At 40.6% G+C, this 15156-nt stretch overlaps 2 protein-coding genes across 2 annotated transcripts; one reads left to right on the top strand and one right to left on the bottom strand.

The window, feature by feature from the left end:
* Positions 1-586: 586 nt before the first annotated feature.
* hyls1 (HYLS1 centriolar and ciliogenesis associated) lies at positions 587-9382 on the top strand. Its single transcript, XM_070856602.1, has 12 exons — positions 587-718; positions 1566-1687; positions 1887-2009; positions 2113-2186; positions 3274-3512; positions 4010-4065; positions 6723-6877; positions 7195-7240; positions 7331-7388; positions 7981-8062; positions 8249-8275; positions 9139-9382. Exons 2-12 carry the CDS (start codon positions 1588-1590, stop codon positions 9271-9273), a joined length of 1095 nt encoding a protein of 364 aa, XP_070712703.1. The 5' UTR covers positions 587-718; positions 1566-1587; the 3' UTR covers positions 9274-9382.
* On the bottom strand, positions 9326-14380 carry mrpl4 (mitochondrial ribosomal protein L4). The gene is made up of 9 exons (XM_070856605.1): positions 14216-14380; positions 13375-13456; positions 12608-12779; positions 12397-12448; positions 11358-11475; positions 10912-11018; positions 10421-10530; positions 10268-10341; positions 9326-9569 (listed from the first exon to the last, which is right to left on the bottom strand). The coding sequence occupies exons 1-9, from the start codon at positions 14261-14263 to the stop codon at positions 9427-9429; spliced, it is 906 nt and encodes a 301-aa protein (XP_070712706.1). The 5' UTR covers positions 14264-14380; the 3' UTR covers positions 9326-9426.
* Positions 14381-15156: the final 776 nt, after the last annotated feature.

Raw genomic sequence — 15156 nt, 5'->3', positions numbered from 1 at the left:
TATACTTTTATAATAATAATAATAATACTTCTTCTTCTATATTATTATTATCATTATTATTTTTGTTAATATAATTACCATAATTATTATAATTATTATAATAATTATAATAATGATCTAAAGTAAAAGTAAAGAGGTATAATCAGCTAAATGTAATATTGTACTATATTAATATTATCAATATTTTCCTGATAATACTATATTAACATTTTAGTTTCAGGACTTTTACTTGTTAAGGAGTACTTCAGGTGATTATATATACTTTTATATTAATAATAATAATAATAATAATAATATTAATATTACTAATTTTTCTTCTTCTTCTTCATCTTCTACAGTATTATTATTATTATTATTATTATTATTATTATTATTATTATTATAAGTAACAGTTAAATTACAGAGGTATTATCAGCTAAATATAATACAGTACTTCCTTATATTTTTCTTCTTCCATGCTTTTACTGACTGGCTCCTGTCACACTCCCGCCGAGCGGAGGCGCTGATGCACCAGATCGCCAACAAACGAACAAAGAATACCGACGAAGAAGAAGAAAACCGGAAGTGTCGATGAGCAGGCGTCGTTTTCAAAGCTCGTTAACGGCTGTTGTCTTGGTGCTGCGACCGAACCTGTAAACAATAAAACACGACTGGTGCTAATAAACCGGTGAAGTTACCGTGATGGTTGCGTTATAACAGCGAACCGACCGCCGTGCAGGTGAGAAACAACCCCATTAAACGTCTCTTACAAGTTCACGTTGTTTATATTTGTAGCTTGTTTGATAGCTACCTGCTAGCTTAGCTCGCTTCCGTACATCTTTGTATGTGAGAGAAATGCCGAACTCTCTTCAAAAAATTCCTACTTTAGGGTTGGCTTGTTTATTATCAACTATTAAACCAGAAGTATTAACAAAACTTTTTTTAGGGAAGGGTTGATTTAGTTTACTGGTAAATTCGGCTTGTACAAGAGCGTCCTCAACTCATTTTATTTGGCAAAACATTCACTCCGGACCCAGCGGCGTCTTCCTCCTCAGTTTGGCCCAGTGTTGGCAGCAGCAGGGCGGTCAGCTCTCCTCCAGAGCCTCGCTCCTAACCTCTGATTTAGGGACCATCACTAAGCTACTGTTTAATAAACCAGTGATACTTCCAGACTTTATTGCTGACTCAATTAGCAATTTATTGATTTTACTAAATAGTTTAATAAAAGAATTGTCAGGCCACATAGGACACAAGTCTTTATGTTGGATTTTGCCTGCTTCTTTTATTTTTTATAAATAATGGTATGGAAAACTCATGGTTTTGTTTCAGTGGCTTTTATGTAATGTGAGGCTATATGTCCAAATCAATATATATTTTTAGATGTGTATATATATGTGTGTGTGTTATTTTCTATAAATATTTTAATGGAAAAATCATTTTCCAATAGCTTGGAGCACTTATTTCCAACATCAAGACATTAAAAGGCATAAAAAATAATAATCTCTTTGCTCCATAAATAAGCCCTGACCTCTAACAACGTCTGGAAAGTCACATGTTTTACGTTCATATATTGTGATGTTTTTAAGCAACCTGCTTGACTGAAATATTATGGACAAGCTGGATTTCTCAGAAGAAGAAATTCAAGAACAGCTGGAGATCCTGGGCTACAAGAACATACCAAAACACAGGCTGCGTGAATTCAAGCAAGGTCAGAAACATCTGTCCTCCCTCTATTTTCCCCTTCATCATATCTCTTCTGGCTTATTTGGGACTTGAAATGTTTCTATTGTGTATAAAATGAACATTGATTTCACTTTGATGATTACTTCTCAAGACAAGATAGAGGAAACGGAGGAGAAATTCCTCTGACGGTGGAGATTCACATGTTTTAACTGGTCTTCTTTCAGATCTCGATGAACTGATTCGACATGGAGACTGGAAAAGCTTGGCCTCGCCCACTCAGATAAACTCCACCAAATCTCAGGCGGCCAAATCTCAGCCGAGTCCTCCTGCCTACACCAAAGAGAAAGGTCGGGCCTATTTTTAATAACACTTTTCTCTTAACACTTAAGATTTCACTTTAAGATTTTTTTCATTCAAACGTGGTGAATTCTATGTTTTTCATCATCACAGTTGGTCGGTGCTACTTTGAGCAGTCGGCTGAAGAGTTTTTCTTACAAGCTGGACAAGCGAACCACGACAGACATGTAAGTGTTTAACACACATTATACACCAGATTGTGTTTATGTTCCTGCTGATCACGGGCCAAAGTTAGTCAACATGACACCTCATCTAGAAATCGGCTGCGCTAAACACACAGATTATATATGAGAAGCCGATGTCACCCATTGGTTTGTGAGCCGCCGTTGTCATCTTGGTTTTTTTGGAGCCAGAAGTGACGTTTGTTCCGTGAACACAGCTTAAGAACCCCTCTTCCTGGTGTATTTTCCTCTAAATGGACCATGATTTACTATATGAACGTCCTGCTGTGCTGAAGAAGACTGTAAACTAGAGACTGAGAGCAGAAACTCATCAGGAAAATGTTCACTGAGCTGATAGATCAGGAGAAAAGTCGGCTCATTGACTTCCATCCAATCAGACTTCCTGTTTGGAGCCAGTGGAGTCGCCCCCTGCTGGACATTAGAGAGAACGCAGGTCTAAGGCTCTTCAGCATCGACTGTTCAGACGTCCACGTCTTTATTACAGTCTATGGCTAAAATATCTGGTGTGTGTGACTCTAAGTAATCTCAGATATCATTGATAACTCAAATTTTAGTGTCCACAAACAAGAGCGAGGACTTTTTTTCTCTCAGGAATCATCCCTGGACAAATACGTCTGAACAGGAGCAGGGGGTGTGTCTACATGTTGTACAGGAAAAACATTTTAGGTTCTGATAATCAGATTTTAAACATACATCAGCTCCAAGCAGCATAAAAGAGACTAAACTACAGTCTAACAACACTTTTGCTCTCATTTTAATCTACGTATCTGTCTGCATGCTCGTGTCTCACAGGCGTGATCATGACCTGAAACTATTATTTAGGCTTCACGTCTATTTTCTTGAGAATTAGAGTTGAAATGATTAGTCAGTTAATCGATTAGTTGGTTGAAATGATCTGCCCTCAGCCCCTAAAATGTGAGGATTTGCAGAGTTTGGTGCATTTTCATTTGTGGGGAGGTTTGTTTTATTGCCAAAATAAAAATGAAGACAAACAGACATATGTGGAAACAGTCAAAGCTTTAATAGTATCAGAAGCACATGATTGATTCGTTCTGTGTTCGATGTGACGCAGGTGTTCACCACCTGTCAGAACAGAGACTCTGGGCGCCGGCAGCAGGGACACCGCGACACATATGCTCAGCACTCGGTGGGTCCGAAGCTCCAGCTGCCTCCAGGAGTTCCCAGCAGGCTGCGGGTGGAGCCGGAGCCGGAGCCGGATCCTGACGACACCCTCGGCCCGCCGCTCACTGACAGCTACACATCCAGTCCTGACACCCGGGACAGACGCTTCATCAGGAGGAAAGTCCTGAGGTGAGACTCGTGTCCTCAGACACACAGTGGACTGAACTGATCCGTCCAGCTACAAGCTAAATGTTAATTTTGTCATTCCATCTATGAAAAGAAGAGCTCAGTCCTCTCAGGACTGCGATTTAAAACCAAACAAATTCTGACCAGCAACTGAAATTTAACTGTGAGTTAAGGTCGGGTAAAGGTTAATAGAACTGTACGACGTAAATGTAGAAACAGAGAAAGAGACATACTAAACAGACCGATTACAAATTACAGTTTGGCTGCAACCAATTATCATTTTTAGTGTCGATAGCTCGTCAAATTTTCTGTTAATTGATAATAAACTCAGAAGTTGAGTTTTATTTGTCTGACAGCAGTCAACTAAATCCAAAGGTCCTCAGTTTAAACTGTCGTATGTAGAAATGACAGCAGGAAATAACTGAAGCGAGTTGCGATGCTCTTTTCTAAATATCATATCGAATATATGACCTGTATTTTTTTTTTTTTTCCTCCAACAGGAAGCACAAAGGACAATCTCTCGTCTGTGATGAGTCTGTTTACAGCGAAGACTCAGGTAAGGTAGATCTTCGTTATCTTCGTTAATATTAATAATAATCTTTATTCACTTTTCTAAACACAAAGCAAACAAAGCAGTAAATGAACATCTAATAAGTATAATATCAAATATAACATTGTAGGTAACAAAATAAATTCAGTGGCCCAGCATGAAAAGTAAAAGTTCTTGTGTCATAAAACAAAAAATAAAGAGACAATTAAAGTAAAATCAAGTGAACATTCAGTTCAACTTTCTCCCTGATTTAAAAAGATGGTTTAAAGTGAAAGTAAACAACTTTCAAGTGGTATCACAGCACCGAAGATATTAAAACTCAAATATTCAACCGTCCGTCATCGGCTTCTCCATGAAAACATGTTCTGTGTGTAGATTATTTAATCCTGATCTCAGAGTAAAACATCCAGCTGTATGTTGATGCTGTGTTATTTACTGGTTAAGTAGAAAGAAGAGTCTTCATCTTCAGACCCAGTGACAAACAGAATAACATGAGAGAGAAGCTTATAGAGAACCAAAAAGGTCTTTATTTTATAGCCAAAAAGTTCACTTTTAAGAAGAGATTTAAATGATCACACTGACTGAATGTTGTAAAGGTAAAGATCCACAATTTTAGTCTTATTTTAACTGCAACTTTGCTGAAAATATATAAAAAGTTATTTGCATTTTTTTTTGGTTTTTGAGTCTCAAAGTAGCAATTTATTCATTTCATTGAACAAGTTTCATGTTAAAAACTAACTTCAGATCTTTATTGGTCCACAAAAATAAGTTATTTTTGCTGCAAGCAGCATAAAAACACAATGAGAAGACAGACGGGCTAAATTCAGAGGTAACTCACTCTTATGTTACTACTGCGTCCGCATGTCTCCTGTCGCTCTTCTCTAAGATCCGTTTGTGGGGTAAAATAACATCAATCAAATCAAATAAAAGGAGATCTAATCCCTTCGGTCCCCGGCAGTTGGAGCTGTTTGAGCAGACGAGGCTGAAGCTCCTGGTCATCGTTATAATCCTCTTAGCTCTCCTTAAGCCCTCTGCCTCCACAGATCACACACCTCAGCAGGAGTGTGAGTCGCCACCATGTATAAAATGTACAGCGCTCAGAGCGACGACGACAAGGATTCTCTCAACTCCTCTTTTTGGTCTGACGGAGAGCGTCGGCAGGATGAGGAAGAGGAGGAGGAGGAAAAGGTGGAGATCGAGAGGTTGGTCGGCGAGGACGACGCCGAGCCTGTCGGCGAGGCGGAGGACTCCCACCAGGAGGCTTCAGAGAGGGAAAAGCCCGAGCTGAACGAGAAGGACGACATGATGAGCAAGAGTTTGTTGGAAGGTGGAAGTAAAGACAATGAGGATGAGGATGAGGATGATGAAGAAAGCTGCAGCAGCAGCTGTGACAGTCCGGCTCCGAGTCTGATGACCTCCGGCTACGGCACCTACAGACCAGAGGAGCAGGAGGGAGGCGACTACAGAGACGACCACACCATAACAGAGTTCGACCAGGACAGCCGGGGAGATCTGTCTGAGACGAGAGATGACGAAGACGACGACGAAGAGGACGAGCGCTCACTCTGCAGCTTCGGCGGGTTCGACATTGAACCCGCAGAGCCGGACTACATGGAGAGTCGCCCACTGGAGGTGTACTGTGGAGGCAATGAAGAGGTGGATGTGAAACCAGAAGACGATGAAGATGAGGTTACATTTAAAGCGTCTGAGGAACGCCGTCTCACTGCTGTGGCTGAAGATAAAATATTACCTGGAAAGCATTTGGAGGGCGGGAGTGTTGATGTTGAAGAAGAGGAAAACAAGAGAAAGGTGGAGAGAGAAGAAGACAAAGTGGAGTCGGAGGATCCAGACGAGTCTTCGAGCAACAAAGAGATCAAGTTCATCGACTCCAAAGTGGATTTCAGCCAGATGACGTACGACGAGATGTGTGAGGAGTGGGAAGGAAACCTGAGACGGAGGAAGGGTAAACGCTTTTCTGTTACCAGCATTTATACCAAATGTCACAATCAGGATGGGAGGTTTTATTTTTAAAAGGCTAAAAGTACTTCCTCCTCCCTGAATGACACCAGAACTCCTGAACTGGAGCAAAACCTTGTATATTTATACAAAATGGACCGTTTTGCTGTTTATACGTTGGACTTGTTGAGCGTCGACGAATGGTGGGAAGAGGAGAACACAGAATCAAACGAGACGTGTGTCGCCATTTCAAATGAGGAAGCTCAATCAGTTAGAGCCTCCTGGGCCGCCAGATGTTTGCAGGGTCGTCTGGGAAACGTCAACCGAGCTGTGGAGTTTGGAACAAAAGACAGGTTTAGCACTACTCCATCAGTAGCTCCGTCAGGTGGAAAGCTGTCAATCACTGCTTTAGTACCAACATTGTAAGATCTTCACCTGTTTTAAATGTTCTCATTTGGAAACAAAAAGCAGTTACAGGGTTCCCACGGTCACAGAAAACCTTAAAAAGTCATGGAAGTAGTAAAATCCTTGAATGTTTTGGAAAAGTCATGGCATCAGAAGGCCGTGTTTGGACCGAGAACGCCCCTCTGAGATCTTTAATCAGCACTGAAACAATCAAAGAGTTCAGCGTTAGTTCAGCAGCAGGCCGAAGAGCTGAAGGTGTCCTGGTCTGTGTTCACCTCTCGTAACCTCTCGTCCGTTCACAGAGACGTCGAGCTGCCTGGAAGATCGACTGGCGGAGCTCCACTTATCCACGTCGGCCCGACGCGACTTTGAGAGTGAAGACGGTCAGAGCGACACCCGGAGCTCAGAGACGGGGGGCATCTCCATGAGCGCCTTTGAATCCTACATTAGAGGCATGGTGGGTAATGTAGTTTGCACCGTGTTGTGGTCGAGCGTCTGGGAGTTTATTTAGCCTTACTGCTTTTTGACAGCTTGTGGTTTTGATTCCTGAGTCTTCATGTTAATGGATGAAGCCTTTTGAAGGTGTTGTTAGTGAAAGTGAAGGTCGTCACACTGTTTTTAGACCTTTTATTGCTTCTGTATCCTGTTTTGATAATTATATGCCTTACATTTATTTTTACACGTGTGTTTACTTCTTTCTTTTATATTTTATCTTTCTGTAACGATCTTGGACGTCTTGGTTCGTCACTTTTACTGTTGTTTCATTTTGCACAGACTCGAGCTCAAAGTGACGGAGACATCAGGCCCAAACCCAAATCCTGTAAGTAACCTGATGCACCAAGTAACACTGTTGTTTTATGACACTGGAGCTGTTTTATATTAGAAAGGCTTTTCTTTTTATGTGTTTCAGTCATCCGACCAGTGATGAGTCAGCATAAAGCCATAAAGAAGTCGGATCCAGTGGCCAAGTAAGTTTAACCCTTCAGAGTCTAGGACCGCCACACGGCGTCAAAGTCACATGTCACACGTTTGAAAACGTAAAGCTGTGACACAAGCACGCAGGTGCTCAGTTCAAAGACTGTAGGAAAGCGGACACTTCAAACTTTTTACAGGTGTTTGAATTTTGTCGATCGGCCTATTAAGACTAAATTTATGAAGAGCCGAAGTCGCGCACTACAGCTCTTCTACGAGTTAGAAGATGCTGAATCTGGGGAAGAACGTTCTGATTGTGAGGAAGACTCCTTTCAGAGGATGAAGTGGATGCTGCGCGTGAAGACGAACGAGAGGAGGTGTCCGCGCAGACCCCCGCTCCTCCAAAGATCCAACTAGTTCCTGCTCGGATTTTGTGTTTCTTTTGCACTTTTACATCCAGTGTGTCCATATATTCTGTCAGAATAAATAAATACTTGTAGAATCACACAGGTGAGGTTGTGCTGAAAAGAAAATCGTTGGCGAGCCGTCACTCAGAACCTGTGACAACATACTAAAATGTTCTGGTTCCTGTTGGACTCATACAGGTGTGATGGTGGCTTGTTAAGTGTGCTGTTCTGGTCTCTGCAGGTATTTCCAGTATAAGCAGCTCTGGGAAATGTTTAAGCTTCCAGGAGAGAAGGACCGGAGATCCCTCCGCTGGGAGATCAGGGTACGAGGAAGAGATATATAATGAATATGATAGAATTTTTCCACACATCTTTCAGTTTGGACTCTTGGCTGAATGAGGCACTGATTTATTGTGTCTGTGCTTTAATTCATACCATAAAAATGTAGTTTCTAGCTGCAGTTTCTGGAAATGTTGCATGAAAGTGACAAGTTTTGTTTTTCTTTCTAGGAACAACTTGCATATCAAGCTCCACCAGTAAGTATTTTCCCAAATATTCTCTAAATATCAGTTTCCTACATGTTTTTTTCCTCCCACATGTAACAGCAGGACATGAGATATCTGTCCCATGCTGAATGGTTGTTTGGTATTGAAGTCTAAGAGCTAAAACACCTTCTGCAGTAGCTTTAGAACCACTACAGGAAGTCCAATCATGTCTAATGTACTTCCTCTTACCTGCTTAAACACACTGTCGCCGCCTGTCTTTCTCTACGCTTCATGTGTTACTGATCAGGAACAGTTATTGACAAAGAGTCTGCTGAGAGACTAGTTTAGTTTAGATAAGAACCCAGACACTTTTCTCCTTGAAGTAAAATTACAGATTAGAGCTACTAAACTGTTTGAAACTCACCTTTTAATAACACAAACTATTTAAAATCAGCTGGTTGTCTCACAGGTTTTAATCAGACAGACCAAACATTTAGGAAACGGTCACTGGGTCACATGACTGAACCAGGAAGTTCAGTATCTGTCACTGAGGGACTTCTGGAGGTAAATTCAAGGATGAAATCTGTAAAGGGACATTTCCAGAATATTTAAAAGGTTTGTGACACCTGTGGGTCCTTATGGGTTAATGCAGAGAAAAGCTAATGACAGATGTCAACAGCTCTGCCTGTATACTGTGATCAGCACCATTTAAACTCCAAATGTGTGTTTAGACAACTTTAAAAGACAGAAAAGCTTCTTGTTCATACTTGTCCGGCCTGAATCCCGACAGTGCAGCAGCAAAAACTGAGCATTTTTCTTTTAGCCACTTACGTAAAAAGAGTAAAACTTCTCTTCAACACAGATCCACATTAGTGTTGACGTAGGTTTACGTCCTTTGTCGCTCTGTGTTGCAGCCTAAACCTCGGAGAGTGTTCACACCGAACACCTACGTCGTGCCAACAGAGAAGAAGCGCTCGGCGCTGCGGTGGGAGGTCAGGAACGACCTGGCCAACGGCCTCCTTCCACACAGATTCACTTATCGATTTTAGGCCTTTCCACGTGCCTTTTTAGATACTTTTAATAAAGACTTTACTCTTTAGTTCTTTTTTTAAATCGCTGGCATTATTTATTTATTGTATTTTTGTTTGTTAAACATAATAAACACAGAGAAAACATTTGTGTCGCTGCAGTCAGTGAACATACTACAGGTCTGAGTAGGGCAGTCTGAACGGGTGCAGAGGTGTGTAACGCTGGTCGTGCCACAGCAGCTTCTCTTCCAGAAACTTGACCGTGTCCAGGGTGAGGACGACCGCTTCGTGTTTGAGCATGCTGTGGACGTTCAGACCTGACGGAGACAAGACAAAACAGATTCTGATCACCTCTGTGGAAGGTAAAAGGCTCAACACTCCTTTTGCAAGACCTAAAAGACTGAATTACTTTATTTTACGACCTGCTTGAAGGTTGATGTAGCTGAAAATGTTTAAAATAGTATCGCAGCTCTTTTTGGAATCAAGAAATCAGTGAAAACAAATAATTAGATAACTAGTATTTTTAAACCTGGGTCCTATTTTTACATATATTGGTTTTGGAATCGGTCCAGTAGATCACCTCAGCTGCTCCTGATCACAGTGTGTGACAGCATCATGGAAAGGATCCCTACAGAGAGAGACCTGGAAGATCCTTTTGGTTTAACCACAAACAGCCGTTATATCGCTCTCTGCACACACACCAGACTCCATTCACTAAAACAGGGATTTTAGAGAACAGAACCTGGAGGTAGCTGGTCTGCTGCTGCTTCAGTCGTCTAGTTTGATGTTTTAAAGGGTTAATTCTAATTTAACACACAGTCACGGCTGAGGTGAACTACTGGAAACGTTCCATATCTCCCAGTAGTTTCAAACCCAAAGTTACACTTGAAGGAAAACTTCTTGTTATTTTTGTGAAGTAAAAGTGATACAGGACTGTCAGCCCAGAGAAATGAGAGCAAAGGAGCTTCACAACAATAAAACCACCACAGAAACAGAAGCGCTGAGCTGAACTCACCGATGGCCGGAATAATGTTCACCGTCTTCAGACTTTCTGTCGCCTGAAGGATGTTTTCAGGAAACTCTTCACCCCTGAAAGCAGAAAGAGCGTCGTCAGCGCTGCTTGAACGGTGAACAGCAGCACAAACTAATCCTTAGTGATGATACTCACACGTCGACTATTAGCACAGACTCTCCCCAGCGTCTGTGCTTGATGAGGTCCACCAGGTACTGAGAGTCCGGTGTGGGGATGTTCAGAGAGTCCACGATGTAAAGGTAGTCCTGGAAAAAAGGTCGACATTCACAGGCTGCTAAAATATCAAGACTTTCTGCTGCTGTTAACCGAGCAGTGTGTAACCTTCCCCAGACGGCAGCTCGGCACCAAAACACCCAGAAGTGTGACAGTAAATGTATAAAATACAGACGACTGTGGCATCAAGTACGTTCTTAAATAATATCTGATCATAAACTGACATCTTTGGACTGAACAAGTGATAATATTTCCTCAGTTCATAAAGTAGATCTACAGATTAAGAAACAGAGAAATCAACTTTTCAGGACTTAAAGGTAAAGTATTTAAAAGTCATGTGGAAAATAGTCAATTCAGAATTCACACTGTGGTGAAAGTGTTCAGACTATGTGAGCACTGTGTGACCTGCTTACCTGAGCCAGCTTGGAGCTCAGAGCCACTTTGAGTCCCTGCACTCGAACCTTCATGGGTAACATGTAGTAGTAACTGGTCGGCCCTCTGGGTCCGTGGGACACCCCACCTGAGAGGAAACACGGCAGCTGTGACACTTCCTCCGCTTCACATCCCACAAATCACTCGAGACCAACGAACCAACGACTGAAGGAAGGAAACACGTTCGTGTCTAATGATGAAACTACGGAAGAGTTCAGAGTTTGTGACAATAAAGAATATTTAACTTTATTCTTGAAATTAATCTTCCTCTGATTTATTTTCTCTTTTGTCACAAACACCAAAAGTTGGACTTTATTCTCAAAATGCCAAATAAAATGTTCTTTTTTGTTCTTCCTGTAAGAGAGAAACGTTAAGATTAAGACACAAACATGTAAATCAGAAGAATCAATAAAAGAGTCAGAGTCACCTCCTTTCCATATCGGTGATCGGATGCTTCCGTGTCGTGCTCTTCCGCTTCCTTTCTGTCGCCACGGTTTCCTGCCGCCGCCTCTGACCTCTGACCTGATCTTTGTGTTGGCGTGGCTCTGAGAGAGCGAAACAACAACTGCTCGTTAAGAAGCGAACATCAGCCACGATTCTCACTGCTCGTACGAACTGATCATCTTCGGTTGGCGTTTATGGAAAGGCTCTTCCTAAACTGTCCCACGGTGTCGTTTCTTAATACCAAGCCCAAGTATTCTTGGTTTTAGAGTCACATGTTATGCAAAACGTACCTTTTAGTGTCTTCTCAACAGAAATATTTGTCCCAAGTGAGAAAACACAGTTTAGATTTGGAGGATTTGTTGATCATGTGACCTCCTCCGGCCTAAAATGTGCCGTCATGTCTGCTGTTAGAAAAACATAGTTTGTTTTAACATTGAACCATTTAACCCTTGTATGGTGTTCAGGTCTGTGGGTCTGTGACACGATTAATTATTTTTTCAAACTCAGACTCATTGGCCTTGGCTCATATTGATGAGTCTGAGTTTGAAAAAAAGAATAATTGTATAGTTTTTCTTTTGATGAAGAACATGAAAACGGATGAAATCGGGTCCACAAACCTGAACACCATACGAGGGTTAAACCACCTGCTCTAGTCAGACCTTATTATTAATTATAAGATGTTATATAAAGCCAGGGTAAATAAACTGTGATACAAAAATCACTCAATGATTAATTCAGGAGCTAAACTATATTTAGCTGCTGTTAAAGTAACAGATGTTTTTTTAGTCTTTCATAAGAATATTATGACAGAATCTGCTGCTAAAACTGTCACAGTTGAATTAAATGACCGTTTCTGTCTTTACAAATGTAAGAAATAAGGTTTGACTGATAAAATGTGACTTTTAAAATCAGTCCATCAATCCATGAAAATCACATCCTTATTTATCCGTCTTGAAAACGAACAGCTTGTCATAAAATAAAAACAGGACAAACATTAGAAAATGAGTGAATCTGTAACTTACTATTCTTTTATAGTTTCTCTGCCATGTTTCAACGTGATGGAGAATATCGAGCCTGAGAGGAGAGAAAACAAACAGCTGATCAAACCAAACGTTCCTCTTTGCGACTGGATTTACAGACTTCAGTCGGTGTCTAGCAGGACGTAAGATGAAACACAACCTCAAACCTGCTGATGTTTGGACAGAACCGATGAAAACATGAGCTCAGCTTTACCTCGGAGGCACCGCGAAGACGTCCGGGTGAAGCTGAGCCAAACCCAGCGGCTCGCCGTCCCGCCTCTCCAGAGTGTCCACCCACGCCGACACGGGGCTCAGGTGAGCAGGAACGACGGCGTCACACTTCCTCAGGAGGGGCAGGGAGCAGTCTGCGGGAGGCCGGGGGCGCTCTGCAGGACGGAGGACGACGCCTCACAGTCAGTGTTATCAGAGATCACTTTAGGGTGGTGTGCAGGAGATCCACCACCTGCTGTGGGAGCTCTTCACACCAAACTTATCTCACAGTCCTGCTTTAGCAGTTGGAGCCCTGAAACTCTGGAACAAGTTGCCTCTGCATGTTCACTGCCCGTTATTTAATGTTTTTATACCTTTGCTTTTTATTCTCATCATCGTCCTGTTGTCTTATCACCGTGTTGTCTTTTAAACTGTTGAATTTATTGTGTTGTCTCGTAGTTTTTTGCTGTTCTGGTTGCAGCACTTTGCTTTTAAATGTGTTTTATGAATGAAGTTGGATTGGATTGAAGTTTCAGTTGTCCCCAAGGGTGCCTAATTATGGTTAAAGGTGGGGGTGCATGATTACTGATGAGCAAAAGGGGGATGTGGAAGGAACATTTTGATTGAATTAACAATGTCCTACAACCAGTAGCCTTCAGGAAAAACAGACTGTTTGATGCTTAATTTAAAGATGGTGGATGTTGGTATAACATGAGGGTGAATCAGAACACAGCTGACAGATTCAGATTTAATCCACAAGTTTGGACTCACTCAGTCTGGCGGGATCCACGAGGTTTGAAGGCAGCAGCAGATTTGGGGGCAGAGCGCTCTCACTGGAGAACGACGAGGCGAACTGAGGACGAGAGGACGGAAACACAATGATATGTGATGTGACATCTGATATACTGGATAAATTATAGGAGTATTATTACAGCTCAAGTCTGACAGCATAGACACACACACACACACTGTACAGAAACTATACATACAACATGTTACAAGCTGTAACTATCAAATGTTTTAACCATTGATTCAGTGACTGGTTATCAAAAGTACTTTATTAAGAAAAATACCTCCTTTTCTCTGTTGTATGAATTATAAATTAAATATTCTTATAATCTGAGGACGCCACCTGCATCTGTTTCACTACTTTTGGATATTTTAACCACTAAATCTTACTTGTCTGGCACTGAACTGTGACTGTGTATCACTTCCAATTATTTAAAGGGGAAAAATAAATTAATAAAACGAGAAATCAATTAGAAAAATAACAGATTCATCTGTAAATACAGCTAATAAGGAGATTTTGTATTTCAGGTTTTATTTTTAATCTTCATCAAACTATAAAAACATGCAGGCTCTTGTTCAAAGACCTCAGGTTTCAGATTATCATTACACTCTAAGACTTTTATTGATTAATATCGATTATCAGCGTCTCTATTGGCTGTGAGCTCATCACCGTGTTAAAGCTAAAGCTACAACATGTTGTACACACAGTCAGCGTCGCTTACAGGCGCCACTAGTTAGGATCATTTATTGATTTCATTCATTGACAATCAATAACTAATCCATATAGAAGTGACAGTGTGGCAGCAGGTTAAACGTCACTCACCCTTTTGGCGACTCCTCTGCCACAAACAACCAGAGAACAGCGAAACATTCCTGCTCTTCTTCCTTCCACACACACAGAGACTCACTTTAAATAACCTAAACAGTTAGAAACACAAACATTATAGAAGCAGACCAACGCTGCTCGCTGCTGCTGCATGAAAGGTCGCGGTGGTGTTTCCGTGTGGAGTGCTGGCGCGTCCTGATGACGCAGTTCAGCGGGCGCAGTTCAGTGACGTCACCCAACAACAGACGGCAGACACCAATCACGTGGTTCAATTTCAATTAAAATGTGGGTTTTCAGGCCTAAATACTTTAAATTATGTAGAAAGTAACGTTAGTATAATATAATATAATATAATATAATATAATATAATATAATATAATATAATATAATATAATATAAAAATATATAATATAATAATATATAGTAATAATATCCCTCTTTGTCTGCCTTTGAATTCTGAACTTAAATGTTGTCAGATGTCTGTTTTTGTACAATATATATACATATATTTTTTAAATCTATATTGAAAACTGGCTACATGTGATGAATCATTTTTGTTTCCTATTTCATCTTATTGTGGATGACCTACTTCTCTTTCAATAAAGTGGTACAGCATGAATTAGAAACAAATACTTTATTTATTTTTATACATTAATAACAAAATGGTATAAAGCATGTCCATTGTAAGCAGTTTTAACAGTTTATAGTTCTGTTTATGTGGTAATCTTAAATATATATATATATTTATTTTTTTATTATATATTGTTGCTCAAAAATGTTGGCACAAAAATGATACAAACTCAATTATGTACATCTCCAATGAATATGAAATAAAGTGGGTGTTTAAAAAGTACACACAAACTATAATATTAACATACTTTAACACTCAGCAGATAATATATCAAAAACTTAACATCATTTGATTTTGTAATAGCACC

The sequence above is a fragment of the Pempheris klunzingeri genome, chromosome 3 (assembly GCF_042242105.1).
Source record: "Pempheris klunzingeri isolate RE-2024b chromosome 3, fPemKlu1.hap1, whole genome shotgun sequence".
Lineage (NCBI taxonomy): Eukaryota > Metazoa > Chordata > Actinopteri > Acropomatiformes > Pempheridae > Pempheris > Pempheris klunzingeri.
This window is presented reverse-complemented; position numbering and strand designations above follow the sequence as displayed.